Source organism: Anas platyrhynchos, chromosome 2, assembly GCF_047663525.1.
Source record: "Anas platyrhynchos isolate ZD024472 breed Pekin duck chromosome 2, IASCAAS_PekinDuck_T2T, whole genome shotgun sequence".
NCBI lineage: Eukaryota > Metazoa > Chordata > Aves > Anseriformes > Anatidae > Anas > Anas platyrhynchos.
Genome location: NC_092588.1, coordinates 54,978,650 through 55,003,339, shown reverse-complemented (window position 1 = coordinate 55,003,339; position 24,690 = coordinate 54,978,650). Strand labels below are relative to the sequence as shown.

Sequence of the window (24,690 nt, the reverse complement as noted above, 5' to 3'; positions counted from 1 at the left end):
ATCTCCTTGAACTCCCCCAGGGACGGTGACTCCACCTCCTCCCTGGGCAACCCATCCCAGTGCCTGACTGCTCTTTCTGAGGAGAAATGGCTCCTCATTTCCAACCTGATCCTCCCCTGGCACAACTTGAGGCCATTCCCTCTGGTCCTATCACTAGTAGTCTCAAAGAAAATTGAGACTGAGCAAATTTTACTGCAGGACATTCAGGCAATACAATCAGGCCCTCTAGCTTCAATTCACAGGCTCAAGGACCATCACTTCATTTTTTTATATTTTATTTTTAAATCTGTCCAAGGCAGATTCTAATAAGAAATTAAAAACAGACATACCAACTGAGGCTTCTACTCAAGCACAACAGAACAAGTCTCCTGTTTCAAAATGACATCTCAAAAAACACACCCCTGCTTTCCAGTTATTTGTGTTCTCTTCCTCTCGCTTCCAGTGCAAACATCCCTACGGATCTAACATCCTTCCTTGACAAGAATGCTGTAACGTCGTAGATAGCTGCTTTGAGAGAAATGTTTGTTTGCCTAAGAAATACTAGGAGTACTTAGACTTTTAATAAGTCTAGAATATGAATATTTTTCTTTTTAAATACCTTATCCTCTGAATGCTCCGAGGAAGGTTGGGTTGTATGTGCCAACAGCAGGCTCCAGTCTTCCTGAAGGTGTTGGATAACTGTGGCACTCCACATCAGTACATAATTCTGTTCATTCCCTGATGTCTTTATTTTGGGCAACTGTTTCACTGAGCGGTGAAGACATATCCACAACACATAAGCTGCTTTACATACAAAAGTAAGGGGTAAAAGCCAGAAGATTGGCACAAATTTATAAAGAAAAAAAAAAAAAAAGGATCCAAATACCTCCAATGCAACTGGCCAAATAAAAAAAAAAAAGTCGAAGTTATTTACTGTTTATGTAGCGCCCATGAAAATAGTCATTTTTCTGTTGTTAAACTCGAAGAGAGTACTCCCTAACACTGGTTTAGCATAGCACTGAGGATCGGCGATGGCCAGTACGATGCAAAGAACCACACAAGAATGCCACTGCAAGATCTAAAGTTTTTACTTCATCACCAGTTCTCCAATTATTAAAAAGAAAACCAAATCACTTTCACAGCACACTGGGAGAATGTCACATGTAGCAACACAACATTCTGCTTGATAGAACAGCACCAGAAACAGCAATTTAAAAAGTTGATCCAAACTTCTTAATTCCAAACCACCCAACTAGATCAGTTCATCTTTAAATGTGCTGGAGGGAAAACATTGCTAGACTTGCTAAAATAAGAAGACTGGCATTAAGAATAAAAGCATGGAAGAAAGATGAATTGACTTTTCTCTTTTCCAATTGTAATCAAAAAGCTTAACTTAAAAGCAATTCTGATCAGTATTTAGTTTTCATAAGTGTACGATTATCTTCTACATGAGTAAGAAGGTTTGGTGCTCTACCCAGATTTTCATTCTTGACTTGCACTGAGTTCTTGGAACTACTTGTATATTAAGATTGAAAGCAACCGATTTTACTCTTTGTTATGCATCTTGGATGCAGTTCTCAGGACTTCCAGCATATCACTAAAGAAGTCCTCTGCAGGTTGGATTCAGATCAGTTTCTCATAATACCCAATGTATTCACAGAGACAGTTAGAGCCAGACTCCACGTACTTTTAATGAAAAGGTCCAGACTTTTCTTTCCATGTATAGACGTTGTTTTGTTAAATTAACAGTTTCATGATTACAGCACAGTTTGACTTTTCATTTTGCCCTGGGTGAAGGATGAAAGGCTCATTGACATGGTTGCCATACACAATTATTTGTTTTTCAAGCCGCAAACGGGAAAAAAGGGGGACTCTTTTTTGAGTCTGCTTTCTCGCTAACTGGTTTAGTTGATCTAAACTTTTTTTTTTTTTTTTTAAGTATAACATATAAGCTCTGAATGACACAAAATGTGACCACCTCAGCCACGTTAGCCTAATGTAACCAGACAATTGGTGAAGCTGTCAGACCATCCCAAGTAGTGACATTCCATTCCCGCAGTGCCAGCCTGACGTGTGGGCTAAATTAAAAACAAAAATCAAACAAGAAAAAACAAAACACTGAGGCATCACCATACGCTCACTCTGTTTTCCATTTTGGCATTCCCAGTCAACCACTCTCTCTTGACATCGGCAGTTGACATTTACCACTGCACTAACATAGTCAGAAGCAGCATATCTGTGTTGGTTTCTCGTGGTTTTGTTTTTTGTTTTTTTTTTCTTAAAAGCAGCTATACAGCCAGTGCTATTCATCATAAATAGGTGGGTCTCCATCACTTGAAAATGTGGACACTTTCTTTCCATGATTCTGCACGTGATCTTCATTTCTCTTCTCCAAAGCTTCAATCTAGAAAGCCAAAAAAAATAGAAAAAAAAACATACTGAAATCATAAAGCCAAGCTGTGCCTGAATGTTCCTAAATAGCATTAAAATGTACCTTTAGATGACTGATCAGGTATATACAATAATTTTATTTTAATGATTCTGTCACATGTGGTGCAATACGCTTGGGAAATACTGCTTGAAACATCTGTTCTCAAAAAATTAGTAAAAGGAGCAGCGCTCTTTTGCAGCTTCATGCTATATAACAACTGAAATGCATGAGCTGCAGGGAAGACAGAAGATTCTTAGGACTCCTGGTGTACTCCCCAAAGTACAAAAGCATCCCTTTATCCAACTCTGATCAACTCCACTGTAATTCAGCCAATCCACCAACACTGGAGAAATTCCAAGTGATATTAAGATTACAAAGCCACTGTAGTCATTGTCAGCGGTGACAGTAGAAGACAGTTATACTTAAACATTTTGTGCAATCCAAGTAACGCAGTACTGTAGTTTACTTTAATCTTCAAATTGTTATGTTTGGATTACTTCCTCTTGTATTCCAAGGGAGGTAATTGTAGTTACTAAAGTCAAAGCCTGAAGTTTAAGGATGGGTGGCTCAACTTCACCGATACACAAACAGTGTGTCTTTCCCATAAAACCCGTAGGCAAAAAGATGACATTGAACCTACACACACACCTAAGCTCACAACACAGTCAGCGAGGCAATTTTTGTTTTGTTTAATAAATTCATCTTGGAAAGTCTAAGAAACCCTCATGACTATTTCACTTTGTGTTTCCTTTACCCCTTGATCAGTTTGAGGACCTGTTCCCCAAGTCAAATGTTCCAAACCTGCTACACTCTGGACTTGCATAAACCTGTGCTGTTATTAAGATTTGAGTAGAATTGCCATACAGCCCTTACTTTAACCAGTAGATGTGGAATTTTTAGTTAACTTCAAAGTATTTGGTAACAGGACTCATGCCTTGAAGAGGCACAGCCAAAATTTGAACATTAAAAGCAAAAGGTGACCAAAGATTCCTATTTAGATTAGCATGGATTCAGACGTCTGAGGTCACGCTTAAACATCGAAAATGCTAGGCTATAAATTTTAAATTTAAGGAAGTAAAACCCTTAAACATTAACAATAAGCAGAAGTTTATTTATTTATTTTAAAACAACTCTCCTTTCTCTGTGTAACCTTTAGTATATGTAAGGAAAGACAACAACGCTAGCTTTTACATTAAAATAGATCACTACATTTCCCTTCACACTGAAAGGAGCAATTACATGCAACGTGGACCTTTCATACGTGGGAGCAGGGCATCAGGAATGGGACAGGGAGGTCTGTGAATCTGAGTTTCTGAAAAATGTTTGTATGAGGAAGAAATAATGAAGTTTTAGAAGGGGGATGGATGCAGAGTAATTGCTGAAATTAGACTCGTATTAATCATACAAACTGAACTTGGAAAGTTAAGGTATTGCAATAGCTACTCGCTAACCAAATCAAGATGTTAAACACAGAAAGTTGTACCTCTTCTATGAAGTCTACTTCGTTGTCAGCTGTAATATTTAAACCTGAGACAGCGTTGAAGAGCTCACGCTCATTAAGTGCTTCTGCCACACCTCCTTTCTGGAAGAACTAGGCAACATAAAAAGGAGACATTAAACACTTTACAAAACAAAATACTCCTTTTTCTTCCACAAATTACAACTTAAGTTTTTAGTCAAAATGACATTTTTGCTTTTTGTTTGGTAGCAACCAAGAGAAGCTCTATTTTCTACTGGTACTGTATTATTCTTCCATACTTCTTCCTTTTCAGAGAAGAACACCATCAGTATGGACAACATGCAAGAATAATCCTACACATTTCCAGCCACAACCATTTTTTTTGGAGTTGTGTTGGTTGATTTTAAATTAGTTCTGAATTTCAATGATGCTGTTTCAACTTGGAAAAACACTCAGCGTAACAGACGATCGTCAGACAAAGAGGTCCTACCTGTGAAACATTCCTACAGTCTCTGAACAAAAACTCAAGTCCGTGAGGATGGGTGGGCTCCACAGACTGACTGACATCGATAAGCCAAACCTGAAGGCGGAGACAGCAATTTGTTTTGTGTTAACATTTCACATCGGATTAAACCTTTCCTTCCCACTTTAAAAATACCCTCACCTTGCCGTCATGCCAAAGCATGTTGTATTCACTCAGATCTGCATGGACCAGGTTGCACTCTTTATACAACTGCTGCATCATCTGCAAGGAACAAAATCAATGCGTGAATCAAGTGTGCTAAGTGTGCTATTCCCAATGATAACATTTGCAGGGCGAGCACAACGAAGTCTTTCCCCACCCACCATTTACATTATTTCTTCCAAATCTTCAGTGAAGCTTCACAGGGAACTACAGTTTTGGTAAGCTGCCAGCAAACGAAGCTTTTATCACTGAGCTTAGCTTTGGCAAGCGAGAAGAATCAGTCTCGTAAACTCACGTCAACTCTGCCAACAGTCCAAGTGCATGAGAGAGATAAACGTGTTCTCTAAAAATACCTGTCACTCTTACCCCCATTGCATAGGGGAAAGAAAAAAAAAAGTCTCAGTTTTAGATGATGAATCCTAATTAATATCCATATTTGGTTCATTTAAAACATGGTTGTGTTGCTCTACTGATCTCAAGATTTGATGTACAGACCATTCACAGCACCAAGCTGCTGGGGGCAGGGGGTGTTGTTGTTGTTTTGTTTGCTTGTTTGTTTATGACCATGGGAAGCTAATGGAGAGCACACACTTAGCAGGTATGCATCTGAAACAATTACAGTAGGAAACAGGAATTAGAACATTGCACCATGCAATATTCTAATTCCTTCTCTGAGTACTACACTAGTTAAAAAAAAAAAAAACAAAAACACAACAAAACAAAACAAAAAAAAAACAGGGGAGGGAGGTTTATTCACCAAAGTGTGTTTAAACATTGTAAATTAAGTATTCTATAAACCCAGAAGGACTTCAGAGAACTTTCTAAGCCAATTACTGGTTCTGTAAAAGGAGGACTACTTGCTAATGACTTCCCTGCTACCAAGTATCCTTTCTGTCACCAAGTTCCAGCATGTTTTCTACTAGATTAAGATTATTTATTTGTATTATTTCTAGTGCTTAATTTCTCATTTATTCTAAGTCACTCATTAAACAGCAGTAAAATAAGCCTTTGGACTCCATACTTTGAAGCTGATGCAAGCATCCTGAAAAGTAAATAAATGCTGATTTGTCCTGTAAGTTATTTACCCAAAAGAAAAGTACAACCCAGAATTGGAGGAGAAATCAGCACAGGCTTACATTAAGAGTCTGATAGTAGGCCTTTTTCATATCTTCACTATTAAGTTTTACATCCTTTAGTTTAGGAGCTGGGACTTGATCCTGGCCAATGAAAGACATAACCAAGATGTGTTTCTTAAGGATAACCACTTGAGGACAAGGAATTCCTGCATTTTGCATTCTGTGAATTAAAAAATAGATACTGATTAAGAAAGAAACACCAAAAACAAAAAAAGTAAAATTAAAAACCTAGAGTTCTAGTTCCTGCTTGCTCATTTCCAAGCTGTGTGTGAAGAACTTGATCCATTTCTTTGAAATAGACCAGACTGGTAGTTGATTTTATATAGACATATTCCCCCCTCTCTATTTCAGATTGGATAATTCAGACTTTAAAGCCATAAGCAGGCCTAAAAACGCTAATAGAAAACTAGTAACTTTTACAGCTAGAGCCTGGTAACTTCATGGTCTTATAAATTCTGCTGCCAAATCCCTGAAGATGTTGACAATTCATTAAATTGTAAGAAATCAGAGGGTATGCTAAAAACAGAGAAGAGGAAACCAACAGGCATTTGACTGTTTTTTTTTTTTTTTTTACCTTGTTAAGTTATGCATTTCTTTCTCAGCCCACATACGAATAATCTTTCGTGGATTCAATTTGCTGAAGCGGTCTTTAAATCTGTAGTCATCCTTGATGTATTTGTCACGGTTCTTGAATTCATTAAGCGTCGTTTTAAACACTTTAATGGCACATTCTGGAGGTATAACTTTATCATCTTCAGTTGCACTTCTCATGGTAAGAGTTAAACACAGAACAAAGGTAAGTATTCACATCCTTACAAGCGAATGTATGGTTGCTCTTTTGCCTTTTGTTTGTTTGTTTTTGGTTTGTTTCTTTTTTAATACATTGCAAGATATAGTGATTTTTAACATGCGGGGAAAAGACCTGATTTTGTATTGAGTTTGAAAGCCACTTCAAGTTAAGTTTGTAAGAGTTCTACGATTAAACTTAGATACTGAATGTTTGATTTCTGGAATTCTGACCATATGTTGCTCATCAAATAGGGTCCATCTCCCAACTTGTAAATATTTTAGTTAAATATCATAGCTAACAACAGTCCTGTTAATGTTAATTAATGTTAATTAATATAATTACTTTGACTATGTTACAAGAGAAAAAAATCTTGCATCATTACAGCAATGGCAGCGCCACAGTGTTTTGTTAAGCAACTTAAAAGGCACTGAATTCTGAATAAGCAAAAGAACACTCCTGAATATCATTCAAGCACATGTCAAATAAAAACAAAAACAAACAAAACAAAGCAAAAGAACAACAACAAAAAACATCCCCTTCAGCTCATGTCTCTCCTGATGTCTCTAAACAGGTTATCTGTATTTGGGTTTTATTAGTTTCTTCTCAACATACATTGAACTAGAGGTGTTTCCTCATCCCAACGCTATTCTCCAGGTAAACCAAAAGTAAGCAAGAGCACCTACACTGAGCTTCGCAGATGGAGCTGGTAACACAGTGATCTCTATGTAAAGACAATCTGCAGGTAGCCTGAGATCATCATGATGGCCCCCTAGTGTGGGGCAAGTCAGTGGAAAGAGTTCTCTGAAATCTCAAGAATTTTTTGTAAAAAGGAATACTTTTTTCTACAGAAAGTCACCGTGGATTTGATCCTGTTCATCAAATGGTCTCAAGGAAGACAGCAGGAATTTTTTGACTTCAAACTCGGTACCATTTGGTTTTCAGAATTTATCATCACCTGCATACACATGAATAAAACCTCGAAGTCTTAGCAACAAAACAGATGCAGATTGTTTGTATATTTTGTGGTTTCTCCCTTTTAGGCCATCTCTGACACTTCAGTGTACCGTGAGTACCAAACAACATACTTACTTTCCTCCATATGCATGAAAAACAACAGATTCTTTCCCTGTGCTGATGCAGCCTGTGATGGTCTCCAGCATCCCAGAATTGACCATCTTGTACAGAAGTAAACGTGTTTTAGGATCCACTGCTTTCTCCTACGGGTAAGAAATGAACACTCAATTCATTAAAACAATCCTTTGCTTTACGTTGAGTTAGAATATTTATATACTACTAGAGTCCAACTGGGAGCAAAAAAAATAATGTATTAGAACTCTCTTAGTACTTAAGAACACTCTGTAGTGTTTTCAAGAAGTCTTACACATGATGAACCTAATATCCCAAATATTGTATTCATTTTGTATGAGCTACAATGAAGTAAAACATTCAAGTTTGAAAGAGCCTGCTACAAACTTACCTTTTAAGCCTATTTACTGACTTCCAAAACTACTAACTAAAATTTACTTGGTCACCTCATTTTCCTGAAACTTGCTATGAAGATGTTTGGAGCCACAAACTTCAACCACAGCGGATTCATCCTCTAGAGAGTTTCTATAAATAATTTCTTAGCAGTTTACTCATTTTAGTCGAGTATGAGACAGGTTTAGAAAGAAAAACAGTAAATACTGGAAGCTGTTTATTCTTATTTTGATATGGCTCTCACAGTTAATGCAGCTCAAATGAAGACAGACTTTCTCTAGCAAGAGCTAATACTATCTTCTTCGTCAATTATATCACTTAATTGTTTTACTCAAAATGGTTACGTTTCAAGGAATTACCCATTGTTACACAAGATAAAGAGCATAAAGAAACTTCAAAAACATACAGCAGTGGAGTGCTCCTTCTTTTCATGGAGCCTTGCACTTCGACGTTCCTCTGAGTATGCGTGCTGCTTTAAGGCATTGAAGACTTGATTTGACAGCTTTAAGTCCATCCCAATTCCATCTCCAACTTGGAACCCAGGAGCAAACTATGAGGAGAAACATCAGAAATGTAAATATTGTTATTAGCCGACACCAGAAATTGGCACAAGCAAAAATTTCTCCTTATGATCTGCAAATCTAGTTTAAATTGGGACTTAAGTGACAACATTCCACACAGTGAGTTTCACAACATCCAAAATATATTGCTGTAAACTCAGAACTTGAAATTCTGCCCAAATTTGTAATAAGATTACCTAACATCCTGTAAAACAGCAACTGCAGCATCTCCTTGTTTGAAGCAGTTGTACCAGTTACATTAAAGAAAAGTGAAGGTGGGTACTGTGGGTACGTAGACTGAAAAGCTGTACATCAAACCACTGCCTGAAAACAAGTTACTTAGTTGAGCAGGCAAAATTAATGTAAACGAAATTAGGTTGGATAGATACACTTCACAGGAATATCCTTGATATCCTATACTTTATTTGCCCAAGTACCACACTTGCCAATAGCTTTGTATTGTCAAAACAGTTCTATGCAAGCTCTTGAATCATGTCATTAACAAGCTATTATTAAATTAACAACAACAAAAATCAAGTCAAACTGGCAATTTGATAACTAAACCAACCACTGCATTGCCTTCATCTGATTTTTAAAAATAAGTAATTAAATAAAATTAGCATCATATACAGTAGTAGAGACATTACTTCTTTGGGTAAGTTACAGCATTCCGCATTCCGGTTTCACATGCAAAGCAAAATTCCCCTAAGCTTTCACTTACATTTTCCATACGAGCAGTGTTCTTTCTTCCACATACCACTTCATCGTGTTTAGTGGTAATGTCTTTTCCCTTTCCAATGAAGCCCTTTTTAGGTGTAGTAGTAGGTTTATCTGCCAGCAGTAAGAAAAAGCCAAGCTTTACATTGAAACAAACATTATTAATGCTAAGGTTCCACAATGCCCATAAAAATTATATATAGCTTTATTTACTAAAAAGAATAACATTTTAGTCCTATTATCTTAATGCAGTCTTATCTTCTCTTATCCTAAACACGTCAAATTCTTGCTATGTCATGACTTACTTTTATGTATTCTCTGGAGCGTCAGACAAAGTAATATTCAATATTTTGTGCAGATGCCCCAATATATTCTCTATAAAAATCAGATTTCAGCCGCTGAAGCTAGAATACTGGAAGACAGAAGCCTTAAGTTACCCGCCCAACTTCCTGCATAACACCTCCCAATTAGGTGACCTGGTTTTCCACAGAATTAGTGGAAAAGTTTCTTCTTACATTAAAGAAAACTGATCTTATTTTTATCAGCTAAAGAAATTGTACTGTTTAGAACAGCCACATACCTGCCCTGTAAGGATCGTGACGGGTATCCTGCCAATCAACCTCATCCTCTGAACTGTCACTGTCAAAGGGATGCACCTTCCGATAATTTTCGAAGGATATGGAGACTTGAGAAAGAAAACAAATAAGCATGTCTGTGATTATCAGGGATTTGCTAAGTCGTCACAGCTCTGTCAACTGAAGTAGAATGCCTCCAAAGCCAAAATATTTCTTTTGATTAAAGTACCTTTGCTATCTCCGTTGAATTTCTTCTCTTCACGTCGAAGCTGTGCATCATATTCCCTGTCAAATTCCATCTGCAGCATCTGGGCTAGCATTAGGTCACTAGAAGTGTCAATATTTTCTCCTGTAATAAAGGGTCCTTCAGCAACACTATATAAAATGAAAAAATGGATTCCAAAAATTAAATGCAGCAATCTAGACAGAAACATTGCTTTATATCATTTCATCACCATACAAAAGATCTAGTGCAGAGCTCTGTAGGAACTAATGGATCTCAAATGCCCCCCCAGATTCTTTTTACAACTACTTTGCTGGGCAAATTACTTCAATATCTTTGTTTACCATTCTGTAAGAAGCATGAGGCTCCATTTTTAAGATATCCCTTATGAGAGAGAAAGAAGTCATACAGCTAGAACAACTTCTCTCAAACCATAGCTTATGGACTGGCTTAAAGCAACCAAAACAAGGCGAAGAAAATACCAAGAAAGGAGGAGTGGTAACAGAGGATAGTTTTTAAAGGAAGAGTTGTACCTGGGGAAGCCATCTTCACTGAAGGAGCAGAGTTAGGAAATACTGGGCAAGGCACTTACTATAGTGCTACACTATAAGCACGCTGAACACAAGGGGACAGAAGATGGGGATTTACAACTCTGGAGATGACTAATCCGGGGTTTAAACTTACGCAACCACTTCAGGAAAAGCAGCATTTTCTTCTTCCAGTTGCAGCTCTTTCGCCAGCTGTTCGCTCATTACCTCGGCGAGGGAACACGATATCGATGCAGGCTTGGGGGCTCCCCAGGGACACTGTAAATAAACATTTCGTTCAAGCCAGCAACCCCCGTAACAGGTTAATAGCAGTGCCTCTAGGATAAACTGAGGTAATCTGTTAAGAGCTTGTTGAGTTTTCTGAGTTCACACACAGCGCGTGTAAAAGTTCGGGGGGAATAACTGAAATCACTGGTTTATGGGCAATGTCCTCCTTCATTTCTGGACTTTCTGAAGGGAAAACCACGACGAAGGCGCCCTCGGAAGCCGTGAAGCCCTCCCCCAGCTCGGCTCGCTGCCTCCAGCCGCCAGCAGCGCCTCAGGGGGCGGCAGCGGCCGCTCTGCCCCCACAGCCGCCCCCCGCCCGCCCTCACCTTGCTCTGCCAGCCGGGGCCCGGCCCCGCGTCAGGCACAGCGGTGGCGGCCATCCCGAGCGGCTCCATGCGAGCTGGCAAGGCCGGGAGAGGCGGCGGAGGGAGGGAGGGAGGGCGGGCAGGCGGCTCCGAGCGAGAAACCTTCCGGGTCCTCCCCGCCGCCCCGCTCCCTCGCACCGCCATCTGCCGGCGGGCTCCGGAGGGACCCGTGTGGGGACGGGGAGGGGACAGGGACACAGGGACACACACGGGGACACACACGGGGACATGGGGACACACACAGGGACACGGGGAGCAGCCGCCGGTCCCTGCCGAGAGCGCCCGGGGAAGGGCGAGGAGCCGCCGGGCAGCCTTGGTGATAGGACAAATAGTGATCATAAATGGTCCTGTGGGGTGAAGTTTGCGTGATCTGAGGAAATAATGAAGATAAGGGGAGGGAAAATAAAAAGCCTAAGTGTACAAATCGATTTGGTCCTGATCCCGTAGCTCAAAGGACGAGCAAACAAATTGACCTGATCCGGACCCTGTGACACCGTAAATGCAGAACGAATACAAATGGATCCTCTGCGATCCTCCACCTGTTACATCCCTATGGCAAACGCAACGTTTACCTGGAAAATCATACGGGGTTAACATGTCCTCCTGTCAGGCCAGGGGCATTTTGCTACCACACAGCCACCCCGTGTGCCTGCTGGAGCCAGCAGCAAAGCGATGCCCGGCAGCCTCTCAGGTCTGGCTCGCTGCTGGCCCTCAGGGGCATGGCCCCAGCCCCTGGATAACCAGGAACCAGCCTGGTTATGAGGTGGGAGAGATAAGAAGGGGTCTCACAGTCCCCTGTGTGGAGAAGCTCCCCGTGATGTGGCTGCCAGGCCAGCCCCAGCAGCTGCCACTTGCCTTGACTCAGGCGTGGAGGATCGGCGTTGCCGGCCAGAGTTCATCTGATCTGTCCTTAGCCACCAGCGATGATGTCGGGTGTCACAATCACCAAGGCAACCTGTTGACAAACACTGAGGCTGGAAGTCCTCAAAAAACAAACAAACAAAAAAACATTACTAATGACTTAATATTCTTATGTCTTTTATTCCGCTTTTATTTTTCAGAAGTAAGTCTTTTTCACATTCTTCAGTTCTGCAGTCTAATAAAGGAATCAAAGCCTTCCTCAAATGAATATTACATGGTTGAGGCCTTGATCCCATGACCCCTTAAATGAATGGATCAAGCTTTGAACTAACTTGCACAAAGAAGAAATGCTATATAAAATCACATGTAAACAAAATCATTTGCCACTCATTCACATCTCCTGGAAAAAAAAAAAAAAAAGAAAAAAAAGTTAAAATCTAGATAGAGCAGAAACTCCCCTTCATGCTACTCAAAACATTTCTAAAGCTGTTTAGCAATTACTGAATATGTAACTCAAGTTAGTTATGATAAAAAACATTGGCAGCATTTTTTATCTTCATTCTTTATCCCACGCTTTAAATGATTTACAGTAGTTCAAATCTGCCTCTGCATTTTTCTCTAGGAAAACACATCTTTGCCCAAATCTCCCAGTTTTAATAAAAAACACCTCAAGAAACATGTAGAGAGATATCAATGTAATATTTTGTATGAAAACTACACTCCACTAAATTAAAAAGCAAAAGTTATTCTTCTCACACGCTTACATCAGTCTTTGTAGATCCAAGTAAGCTTTTCTTATTCTTTCTTAAAGCCTTACAGGCTGAATTTATGGCACAATGCAAACGTATTTGTCTGCTTACTGATTTTCAGAGCTCTTGAACACAAGATCTATGAAATGGAAACGCTTTATCATCTACACAATCATGTCCATTGCATCTGTTACTGTGGCATGTGAGAGATCACTGCTGTCCAGGATGGACCAAACATTTCAGCACAAGAAATCAGATGTCTCTTTTGGGCCAGCTCCTTACAAACCACACAGGATTGCGTTTCATGGACCAAAGTGTTTGCATTTGTCTTGGAGCAGTGGGGACTGTGAGGCCCTTGAGCTCTGACTTTGCCTTTTGAGGCTCAACTTAGCAGGTTAGACGGGCTCATACCATGGGATGGATTTGCCCTTGCTCTACCTGTTAGTTTTCCTTCTCTCTCTCCAATTTAGGCCATGCTCACCACTCCCTTATTTGTGCTGCTTTCTTCAAAAACAGGGTGCACATGTACAGAGAGACCCTGTACTTTGCATTACGTGAGCAAAGTCAAGATGAGAACAGCACAGGTAGGGGATTGCTGATCAGGCAAGAGCACGGCTGACCTGTGATGTGATACAAGAACGCCCAGGACTAGGTAGGACACGTCATCCACTGCTTCTCTGCCTCCCTGGGGTATTTATAGTTTACACGTCACCGCTGTGCATAAGTACTGCTGTAAAATCTAGCTGTTTGCAATTATTTGCTACTTTTTTTTTTTTTTTTCCCTCTAGGTAGGTTCACTAAATGAGTATCTCCCAACAGTGTAAGTTAAGCAATACAGGCTACAGTTTGTGAAATGACTTACCATTAAATATCTCGAGCTGCCGAAGGCAGAGAACACACAGATATCTCATGTTGAGCATTCCCATAATGTATTTTACCATAAAGCTTGTCATTGAACAAACATAACGTTCAAATATTACAGCTAAAATTAAATATAAGGGAAGCAATTTGTGTTTGTTAAGATATGCTATTATTTTTTTTCCAACAAAATGGCTGTTCTCTTAACTGTTTTCTGGAATGTGTGCTGTAACTGCAGATATAAGAAACATTATTCTGCTTTTTTTCTGGTTTACAATAAAAGAAGTCCCAAAAGATCTGTTAGCTTTTCTTTACTGAAAAGTACCCCAAATGATTAATTTTTCACCACATAAATGAGAAGTCTTTTTTTTTTTTTTTTTTTCCTATTTTTACTGGAAAGCCACTTGGATATTTAGAAAACTGGAAAGGAAATTTGTGTTGTAAAGTAGGAGTTTTTTGAATATTTCATGTTTGTCAAATCCTTGAGTTAAATGCACACTAGCAAAAACAGTTTATTTTTTAAAGCAAAAAAAAAAATCTTATCACATATTCCCTAACTACAGATGTTAATTTCTCTTGATGATGCTCTCAGTTTGTCATCACAGTGATGACTAAAAACCAAGCAGGTCAAGAACACAAAACGTAATTCTATCCGTAATATGTTGTTGTTGTTGTTTTCCTCAAAAGTGTTGCTTTTCATTCCACACAGAACACTGAAAGAGAAAATCCCACAGATTACACCTCCATTCAGCTTCAATTTAGCCAAACAAGGGCAAAAAGGTGGGCTGATACGTTTAATAGTAGATTTGTAAGTGTGATGTTTGAAGCTGGAAGAAGTGGGGAGCGGAGCTTGTCAGAAGCGGGGAGTGGAGGCAGATTTTGTCTCTGGGCTGCATCTCTGTGAGCCCAGAGGTGTCACAGAAAGAGTGCATTCCTTAAGTGCAAGGAATGGCAATTACCAAAACGAAAAATTTGTCATAATAAGCTTGCAATTGATGTTAGCGCCGCCCCGCTCATGGCGGCCTCGCCCCCTTCAGGAGGAGGCGCGGCGGGGAGCGGCCGCTGCCCCGCCATGGCCGCCGCGGGCGCCTGGGCCGGTGCCCGATGTACCTGAAGCGGCCGGCGGGCGGGCTGGCTTTTTGCCTCTTCTACCTGGCGTCCTGCTTCACCAACAAGGTGAGCTGCTCCGCAAGGGGAGCCCGGAGTAGACCGGGGAGGCGGCGGAGGCTGAAGCCGGGGCCCCGGGACACGTGGCGGCTGGCGGCCCGGCTCCCGGCCCCTTCGCCTCACGAAATGGGGGGCGAGGGGGTGGTAGCCGGGAACCCCGCTAAGTAGAGGTAGATCGGGGTCCAGAGGTGAAGCAGAGCTCCTAGGAGGAGATGTTGCTCCTACCGAATCTGCTGAAGGAGGGGTGTTGGCTGGGGAAGCAGAAAGGGGCTGCAGCAGCTGCCGGGCTGCCTCCTGTGTTGGAAAAGATGCTTGGCTTAACTCAGAGGAAGCTGGAAGAGCTTTGATGTAGGGCCTCTGTTTTCAAACTTTTGAGTAGGTTTTAACATAATGAGGCTGAAGATAATCAGAATATACACCTTCCATTTTCCCCAGATGACATATAAATGGAAGTGGGGGTATGGACTTGCACAGTTACACCCTCCCGATTTAAAAACCAATTGCTACTTCTGACAAATCTGTGCCTAACACAACCCCTTGTGAGCCAGCGTGCCTTATCTCAGTGTGTATTGATGCCAGTTTCTCAGTAACACGCTGCCACCACCTCTAAAAGTCATTTTGCCAAGTGCTCAGTGCGGTTTTGTCTCTGCTGAAAGCTTTTGGCATCTCGTGTTCATTGACAGCTGCTGCTGGCTCCTGGAGGGAATGGCAGGTCCCTTTCCTTTCTACTGAGGAAGCTCCAGTCGTTCTTCTCCTGTGCACAGATAGCGTCCGTGTTCTTTATCACAGGTAGTTGTTAGATCCTGGTTTATGTATGGAAAGGCCAATGCATTTCTGTCTCATAGATGCATATGTATGTGGGGAAAAAACGTGAACATCCATACGCAGGGACCCTAACAAAGCATGCTAAAGCAAAGACACAAAGCCTACTTCCATATCTGTGCAGTGTATTACATCTCCGATGGGCTTTATGGACTACTTCATGTTTTACACAAAACTGGGTGAGCAGCGTTAGGTACAGATGGATTAATCATCAGGAGAAAATTATCTCAAAGTTAGCGGTCTTAATCCTGCCAAAGCTTGCCTCTGTGGTATGATATGATTTTAATGGACAAGTCCTTGTATCTTTTTGTTCCTGTACGTCCTTTTCCCGTTCAGTGCAAAGTGTGCCGTGTGCTCAGCAAGTAAAAGAGCAACTCGGTAGGCATCCTTCTCTCCAGTGTTCAGTGTGTCTGCTCTGTGCCTCACGAACTTCAGTGTCTACTACCTTCCACAGCGACTGGGGGAACATCAAGCAGTTCTGACACAGGAAAAGAAGTTACAGAGAATGTTCAGACTGTCTCTTATTTTTTTTTTTTATGTTTCTTTATTTCAGTAGGGGCTTCTTGTATTTGTTGCTCTTGTAATTGCTTGTTAACGTTATAGCTCCGTGGATGTTTGACGTCCATTAATTTGGTGTTTGTTTTCCAGTATGTCCTGTCTGTCCTGAAATTTACCTACCCTACCCTTTTTCAAGGGTAAGTACCATTTTAAGAATACAATCGTTTGAAAAATGACTTTAATCGGTAAATGTCCTGCTGTTCCATGCTGAAGCCAACTTGGGTACTTCATGCTGTTACTGGCTGTTGCTGTCCAGAGAACGAACTTCATGAAATCTTGGTAAAACAGACATTAACTTGTCTTGGTTAACTTTTAAACATAATGATGGTAATGTAATTAGGATATATAGACCCCATAATTTTTTGTTTTTCATGGAAGTTTTATGCTTTAGCATAGAAAAGTAGTAATAGTATAGCCCGTCTTCATGGGATATGGCTCTCATGGATAACAGGCAGATTTGGTGTATTCTTTTTTTATTGTGCTAGTGAAAACTGACCTTAAACCCATCTTTAGGCATACACAAATACAGTGCTGCTTATTTTCATGCTTGGCATTTGTTGTAGCTGTGTATTAGCTGTGTAGTCCTTATGATACCTTAATGACAGTAATGAAAAATTTAATGCTTTCCCAAGTATTCATAGACCATCAGTACTGTTAATAATTTGTGAGACAGTTAGTGAAATTCTCTCCTCTTACATTCAAGACTTCTCCCTTTCGTTCTTTTGAGACGCTGGTAAAATCTACAGATGTTGGATATCTTTAATTCCTTTACTGTTCGAAAACATTTTTGCCTGACTTGCAGCTCCAGGGCTGTAATTGACTCTAGGAATAATTCACCTGGCAATCTCCATTTTCTCTGAGTATACTCAGCTCCATACACAATGAATGCTTCCTTCAGTAAACACACAGGCTCCTGGACAAGGCTTTTAGCATATGGGGAAAGGATCTTGTGTAATGTATGTCAAACATGAGTGTGGTAAGTCAACAGTAAGAAACCATATGCCCAATGACAAGGAATTGCTTTATGGTATCTGTGTTACCACAGTTACTTCCTTTTTCCTGTTATTTGGAAATGCATCTGAGATGCATCTCAGTAATTCTGCTTTTTAAAAGTGACCATTCCTTGAAAATTAAGTGACTCGGGTGTGCTTTCATTTAGTGCTCAGGTAGGTGAACAGAGGGGCAAGAGTGTTAGGCCCGCTTCATGTCATTACTGTTTGTGGCTTTTGTTCCCTCTACAATGTAAGAGAATATGACAGTAGTGCTGAGGATAGGAAATTATTACAGGCTTCAAATTCTGTCCTTCAAAATATGAGATGATATAAAATTATTCATGTAAAGTTGATGGGAATTCATCGGTGGTTTGGAATATAGAGCATGATTGAGCCTGCAGCAAACAAGAGGGGAATCTGGCTTTTAAGCTCTGAAAAGTCTCACATCTGAAAAAAGTCAACTGAGCTGTGATTGCAGTGTTGAACCTTCATCGTATCTTTATGGACAATGTCTGCTCTGACAGCGTCTAATTGTAGGTAATGCTGCAAATAGCAAACAATTGTCAATTTATGTGTGCATGAGAGATTTTTTAAAATAATTGCTTATTGGAGTGAATGGGAATAATCAATAAACCCATTTCTATACCTGTTAATGTGACTTAATGCTGTTGTGCAGTATCTGTCATGTGTTAAATGCTCAAATATTTTCACCCAAGAAACACCTCTCTGTAAACCACTAGCCTGAAGAAGGAAGCTGATCAGTTGTTTTACAGCTTTAAAAAAAATTCACTGTGCACCAGTACTAATTTTAACCTGCAGCCATTGCTAAGGCCTCACATGCTATTTTTGTAGTACAGTAAGGAATATCTTTGTGGTAGGATAAATTATTAGATAGGTAAGTTGATTCAGAACATGTGTAATTGTGATTTTCTCTTTGAAAAGGTGTATAACAGTGTTGTGATTTATATGCAGTTATCTGTCTGTGAAGATGTTTTCTCTAGATGCTCTGAAGCAGAAGCTCCTGCAGCATAATGATTTGATTGTTGATGACACTTAAGTTGGTGCTTGCTACACAAAATACAGGGCAAACATGCCATCTGTGTTCTAGGGACTGTGTAATCTAGGCCCAGCATGAATAACAATGAAAAGTCATAAAGCTCATGCTTGAAATTACCAGGACTACATGCTTCGTCCTTGGGGCTTATTGGTTCATGCAGAGGAAGTCAGTCTGAATTCTGAAATCATGTTGATTTGCTCTAACAATGACAGTTTATGTATGAACAGCTATCTATCTCTTGTCACAAACCTTGCCTTGCTTGCATCTTTAGATTATCATGGTTATAACGGCACTATTATTATTGTTAATCTTGTTTTGGGAGAAACGGTAAAACGGGTAACATGACTAAGGTAATCTTGGTAGATGGTCCTTTATAAAACATTTGAAACATGAGGTTGGAAGGAAAAATTGGAGGAAATAAAGGTCCAGAAAATGAAAGATTCAAAGAGGAATAGTGCCATCCCAAATAACCTGGAGAAATGGTAATAACTGTAGTCCTGGGTGTGCTCTGAGAAGTTTTAGGGATCAAGAAATCATGCTCCACAGAGTTAAAAAAGACAAACAACTTAGAGATAATGTTTGTTTCTATTTCAGGTGGCAGACGTTAGTCGGTGGACTTCTGCTTCATATCTCCTGGAAGTTGGGCTGGGTGGAAATAAGCTTGTGTTCAAGGTATTGTGGGGTTTTCACTATATGATAAATGCTTATTTTCTGTAGTTGTGTTACAGCGTGGTTAAGTTGGTTGTGGAAGTTGCTAACTTGTTAAAAACATAAGACTGCACATGTGTCTGTGCGTTCTGCCTCACAAGGATAGGTGAGGTCTTGTGTTTCAGTCTAATGAATGTTCAAGGACATGCAGTTCAACAGATTACTAATATAAAGTGGATTCAGTTTAACATTTGGTAAGATAATGAAAAAAGGAAGCCATTAGAGAAGACTACAAGCTAATTTATCCAAGCATTTGTCTGCATCTCCTCCCTGGATTATCTTACAAGTACCATAAGAGAAACCTCAGTAATATTAGTTAAAAACCCCCTTTCCTAAAATCTTAGTGCAGTGGAGTCAGAAAATCTAATCTGCCTTATCCTCTGTAAGAGGTGTATGATTCTCATTCATGGGACACACCCTTACGTGTACCTCCTGTATTCGTAAATGCATGGCAAGAGTAGCCATTGCAGTGCACAGGGTTGGTATAATAATTAAACTCCAAATTCAAACGTGCTTTGTTGGATCGAGATCGTCTTGAACTGAGTGTGGCTCAAATTAGAAGAGTCACCCAAAATACTGTACTTTGTCAAGATCCTTTCCATACTATGGAATGTGACACATCCTTTATATTTCACAAAATGTCATGATTTATAAGATGGCTTACCTACAGAAATTGTTGAATCCTCATCACTGGAGATATTAAAAAAAAAAAAAAAAAATAGTGAATGACCTGAACAACGTGGCTTAAATCTGAAGCTAGAGTATCAGGCTAGATGACTGCCAGAGTTCACTTCTTTTTTTTTAATCAGTGATTCTGTATTAGCAAATGAGAGCTGATAGATTTTGTGTCTGGGATACAAGCAGTTGATTTGCAAAACTGAAGCTACTCATATAGAATGAAATCTTCTGTGTGTATCTGTGTGAGAAGAACCAGGCTAAGCTTTTTTTTTTTCCTCCTGTGTGCAAGTGACTACATCACCCCTGAAACCTAAGCAAAGTTGTAAATGGAAACAAAATTTAACTTCCTATCTTTTATCTTTATGTTTAGATAAAATGATACTGGTGCTGAAAGCTGTCATTGACTCTGGTTGAAGCAGGATTAGGTTCCAATCTTAACTTTAGTAACAGTTACTGATACATATTGTTATCAGATGTATCTATTGTTTGTGCATGTTTTGTCTCCACAGTACAGCATGAAGGACAAAGGAATACAGCCATCAGTAATGTCCTTTTTCATTCATCCTTTCATCGCTAGATGAGAAATTACTTCTGCTTTAAATCAAGAAAGTTAAGAAGTCAAGACACCACTAGATGTCAGCATACACTAGGGAAACCGATTTAAACAAACCTTGGGAAAGCTTTTTTGTAGTTTTCCAGAACGTGCATTTTGTATCAGCTGTGAACCAAATGAAATGACCAGAATTAAATGGTGTGTTTTAGCTGTAATTCAGCTGAGTACTTAGGTGTGAATTTAAATCTTTCTTCAGAAGAATTAAGTGTATGCTTTGCTGAACTGAACTTGTAGCATAGATCTCCTCTATTAAAAAAAAAAAAAAAGAAAAAGAAAAAGAACAACCCATAGTGTTTCAGAGCTTCTGCCTGCTGTTTCCTCTCAAGGTCCTTTCCTCTGCAAAGATATTCTCCCAGTGGTCTGGAAAGGGCATTTTTTTATCCCCTCTCTTGAAGAATATTAGTCTCTGGATCTATTTTGTGTATGTACATGTAGGATATTTAAAACCAATATACCCAGTCATCAGTCTTCTCATACTGGAAATAACAAACTGCTACCCATCTGTGTGTTTCTACAAAGTCTTGAATATTTTTGTTCTGAAGGCTGATCTCGTGCTTTCTGAGCCAGTTCAGGTTGTCTCAAAGTATTTCAGAAGAATTATTTTATTACATAGAGATCACTGCCCTTTGTCTGAAGGATATGACAAAGTCAGGAATACTAGCTTCGCAATAAAGCAAATAAAAACAGGTCCTCAGTTCCATTAAACATAATATTTAGAGTAATTTCTCCTTGGTTTTATTTTTTCATATGCTTCTCTTCAGTACTGCAAGAGATGCTTGCTGTCGTTGTTGCTTCTACAGGGTGAATAGTGATAGTCTGCAAAACTTGTATCCAAAAGAACTCAGAGCCTTGCTTAAACCAAAGCTTCAAAGAATGGTTTCAGGGAAACTGCTCGTTGACTTCAGTGGGCTTTGGATCTGGCCCCACAACCACAAACCCGTCAATTCTTTCACGTCACTGAGCTCGTCTGCTCTGCACGTACATGGCTGTATTGCCAGCAAAGGAAACTGCTAACTGGTTTGCATACAGGACAGATCCTTGGTGCTGACATATTACATCAAACATGCACGCATTCTTTTTCGGTCCTGAAATTCCCACTTGGCAGCATAAAATTCTCTTTTCACATCCTGGGAAAAGGATCTGAAGGCCTTTTCCATTGCACTTCACAGTGCTGCACTGGAAATGGAGACATATTTCGCATACCTAGAATTTAGTGGTGGGGAACATGAAAGAGCAGGATTTTGATGCTCTAAATGGAAATTCAGTTTTCAGCTTGTGTTCCTTCTTCCCAGCCCTTCATTTCTCTTCTTCCCTTCCTTCTTTCTTGAATTCATGCCCATTCAATTTTTTTGGTGATGTGAAATCGTTGGCAGTGAGGTATGACAGTTTTAAATCCTGGTCTTAGTGAAATTCCAGTTGAATTGTGCTTAGAAGGTACAGATTCTCAATAAAAATGATGATGACAACCGGAGGAAAAAAAAAAACAGCAAATGTTTATGCCAGTACAAGGACATAAAGACCATGTTTTGTAACACTGTTGTCATTTTTTTTTTTAAATCAAATATATTGGAAAATTATATAAAGAAAGGAAACACTTATTTTTTTTTCCTTGTCTTAAAGCTTATAGAAATCCTTGGGCATGATGGATCTTCATTTAGACTGTTTTTTTGTTGTTTTTTTTTTTGACCTTTATTTGTCTGTTTTTTGGTATTTAATGAAGTGTGTTGCTACAGTGGTAACTCTATATGCTAGTTGGAAGCATAATCCAAGCTGATGAATTGCAAATAATTTGCCTTAATTTTAAAGAAACAGAATTACATGTTAAAACTCTGCCTTTAATTCAGGGTTTAGGAAGAGTGAATGAAGGTAACATTGTCTTCAGTCCTGGGAAACCTCTGATTTAGTCCTTTAAATTGCTATCACTTTTTTCCTCCCTTGCTCAAAATCTTATATTATTCTCTCTGAAGTTTACCCCCTACCTGATTCATTTTTTTCCTGAAGTACTGAGATGAAAAAAGGAAGGCTGCAAATTCTGAAGCCCCTTCTCAAAACTGAGACCTGACCCGACTGCCATAACGAAGACTTAACAAAAACCCACAAAACACCACCGGATCAATCTGCGATGATTTCATTCCTCCATTAATTGTCAAACTGCCTCTAGGAGTTTGGCTTAGTCAAAGGAGTATCATTAGGAAATCTCAAGAGACAGGCTCCCACAGAGACAATCTGATCTTGAGGAAGGATCTCGTTGTAAATCTGGCTGAGAAACGAATGTGTGGGTGGGCAAGTGTATTTGTACATAGTGCAAATGTGTGCTGTCTGTGCAAGTGCGCCATTTTATGCCTTCATTTGTAAGGTTTTTTTCTTCCTTTTACAGTGTGTCAAGGAACTTACTGAAATGGAATTGCTCTCCCTTAAAACCAATAGGAGCAATTGCTATGAAATAATTTTTTTTTGGTAGGAGAGCAGACAAGGAAAAAGTACAAGAAAAGAACTAGCAGAAATCTTGGCTATCTGGGATTAGATGAAGTGGTTCATTTCTGTCTCGGGGCCTTCTTTAGTAAGTGGGAGGAATACTGAACAATCAGACAATAAATTTAATATGTACACTTTTGAATATATATATATCTAATATTCCTTGCAAGTAGGTGTTGCTGGCTGCATGTAAACAGAATGTGGTGAAGTAATGCAATTCTATTTGTTTTCACAGGTCTGAAATCCTGTCATGGCTGCCTGCTTCAGTACTTTTTGTGGGCATTATTTACGCTGGCTCTAGGGCACTATCTAGATTGGTAAGAAATGCATGAGTAGAAGTCAGTTCATTACTGCCTCGACTTTTTTGAGCAAACAATGTTCCCTTCATACAAGGTGTTTAATGATGTTCTTGGGTTGGGGGGAAAGAAGGGAGGAGGAGTTCCAATAATACAGAATCTGTTAATGGTCCTAGGGCAGCAATCCAGTCCTACAAAGTGTAAAGCAGTAATAAAAACCATAAAATACCTTCACCTTTCCGTGGTCTCTCTGACAGTCTGAAGAACTCAGCATCTCTCCAAAATATTCCAGGTTTTGCAGACAGATCCTTGGTAGTCTGAACTGTGCAAACAGGGAAGAAGTTACAGAAATTATTAGCTGTATCTTTGCAAAAGGGTAAATGGGACACATGTCTGTGGGAAATACTTCCAGGAGGAGGATGAAAACTATTTCAGTGAGAGGCTTTGAGGCTTTACAAGATTTGAGAAAATAAATTGAATGTCCGGAAGAGATAATGGGAGTGGTTAGAGACATTGGACTGATGATCCGTTTCAATCACAGTAACCTAGCAAATGTTTATTCAGGGGATATCAAACCTGCTTTCATTGAAGTTGACTGCCTTTTACTTAAGTGAGCCAGCGTTTCTCAAAAAAGTAAATGTGATGTTATTTTTTTTTTTTTTAAAGCAATGTTTTACTACTGTTTCTGCAAGAAATAAGTCTGCAAGACCAGATTCTCCTCTAGTCCTCTTCTGTCATTACACCTTGGTTTGATTCCAGAGCCAGCTCACTCCTACCAACTCCTAAACCCCAAAAAGGATCAAAAGGGAATTCTTTTTGGACAAGATTCTGCTTGTGGTAAACATCCTACAAATATCCCAGTGGAGAGGCAGGACAGAGAGTGACAGATGGTCTCTGTCCTCTTACTAATGCAGTGGGTCTCATCTTAGACCCCGGTGATCTTTGTTAAAGCCTGGCTGTGTGCTCAGAAGCCATGTGCCTCCAGATTAGCTCTCTCTCATCGTGACTGCATTTACTTCCTCCTGCTTCCTTGGCAAAGCAAGTTCCAGCAAAGATCTGTAAGAAGAGAGCTGCCTGGAAGCAGCGATAAAGCCTCAGCAGTGGCACCTTTTCTGCCTGCTCACCTGGGAGGTGGAGGAGGCCCGAATCATATCCTCTCTGGCTATTTCTTCTTTCACAGTCCTGTAAATTATATCATTTCCATGCCTTCCCTGCTCCATGGTCATTCAACAGTGAGATGCACTGGAGTGGCAGAGGGCCTGTGAATGTTTTTTTTGATTTTTATCCCAAACCGTTCATCAGGAGCATCTCCCATTTCTGCATGGCTTTTTGTTCATGGATGAGGGTTTTGAGGCCTAATTCTGTGGCCATTTTAGGAAGAAAGATGGGTAGTTTTAGGCCATAATTAGTACATAGTTCCTTGTACTGGTCCTAAATTCAATACGTGCCAGCTTTATTTACAGTGACTTTGCCTACAACAGTTTTATGACATGATGAGAAGAAAAATGCACTCTCCCAGTCCTTGTACCAGAATGGTGCACCTCACAGGTGTACTTGAATGAAGTGGGTTTGTTTCCAAAGTGGAAATTACGTGAACTTTTTGGACCAAATCCAGGGATGCCCACTTTCAAACACTACTGTG

At 39.8% G+C, this 24,690-nt stretch overlaps 2 protein-coding genes across 7 annotated transcripts in view; one reads left to right on the top strand and one right to left on the bottom strand.

The window, feature by feature from the left end:
* Positions 1–1,051: 1,051 nt before the first annotated feature.
* Positions 1,052–11,373, bottom strand: RIOK3 (RIO kinase 3). 2 transcript variants are annotated; one of them, XM_027451943.3, is made up of 13 exons: positions 11,176–11,373; positions 10,719–10,840; positions 10,041–10,186; positions 9,817–9,921; positions 9,241–9,350; positions 8,366–8,509; positions 7,570–7,697; positions 6,265–6,456; positions 5,691–5,850; positions 4,534–4,614; positions 4,360–4,449; positions 3,894–4,001; positions 1,052–2,383 (listed from the first exon to the last, which is right to left on the bottom strand). In XM_027451943.3, the coding sequence occupies exons 1-13, from the start codon at positions 11,356–11,358 to the stop codon at positions 2,282–2,284; spliced, it is 1,671 nt and encodes a 556-aa protein (XP_027307744.2). In that variant the 5' UTR covers positions 11,359–11,373; the 3' UTR covers positions 1,052–2,281. The 2 variants fall into 2 exon arrangements, with proteins under 2 accessions (XP_027307744.2, XP_027307745.2); XM_027451944.3 differs by having other exon boundaries at positions 1,465–2,383; positions 6,265–6,453.
* A 3,322-nt stretch (positions 11,374–14,695) lies between these two features.
* The window catches only part of TMEM241 (transmembrane protein 241), a 49,728-nt gene continuing 39,733 nt past the window's right edge, over positions 14,696–24,690 (top strand). For 3 of the 5 annotated variants that reach the window (XM_072034791.1, XM_013095109.4, XM_027451951.3), the window contains exons 1-4: positions 14,699–14,858; positions 16,320–16,366; positions 18,873–18,950; positions 22,988–23,069. In XM_072034791.1, coding sequence (XP_071890892.1) covers positions 14,787–14,858; positions 16,320–16,366; positions 18,873–18,950; positions 22,988–23,069 — 279 coding nt within the window. In that variant the 5' untranslated portion in view covers positions 14,699–14,786. Of the gene's footprint in view, positions 14,859–16,319; positions 16,367–18,872; positions 18,951–22,987; positions 23,070–24,690 lie in introns of all 5 variants that reach the window. The other 2 variants (XM_072034790.1, XM_072034789.1) reach the window with 2 other exon arrangements.

Excerpts from the sequence above, each read along its gene's own strand:
- RIOK3 (XM_027451943.3), bottom strand. The coding sequence starts at position 11,358 with ATGGCGGTGCGAGGGAGCGGGGCGGCGGGGAGGACCCGGAAGGTTTCT. Across the intron at positions 9,351-9,816 it reads TCACGATCCTTACAGGGCAG|ATAAACCTACTACTACACCT; the intron begins GTATGTGGCTGT and ends TACTGCTGGCAG. Across the intron at positions 8,510-9,240 it reads ACACTGCTCGTATGGAAAAT|TTTGCTCCTGGGTTCCAAGT; the intron begins GTAAGTGAAAGC and ends TTCTCCTCATAG.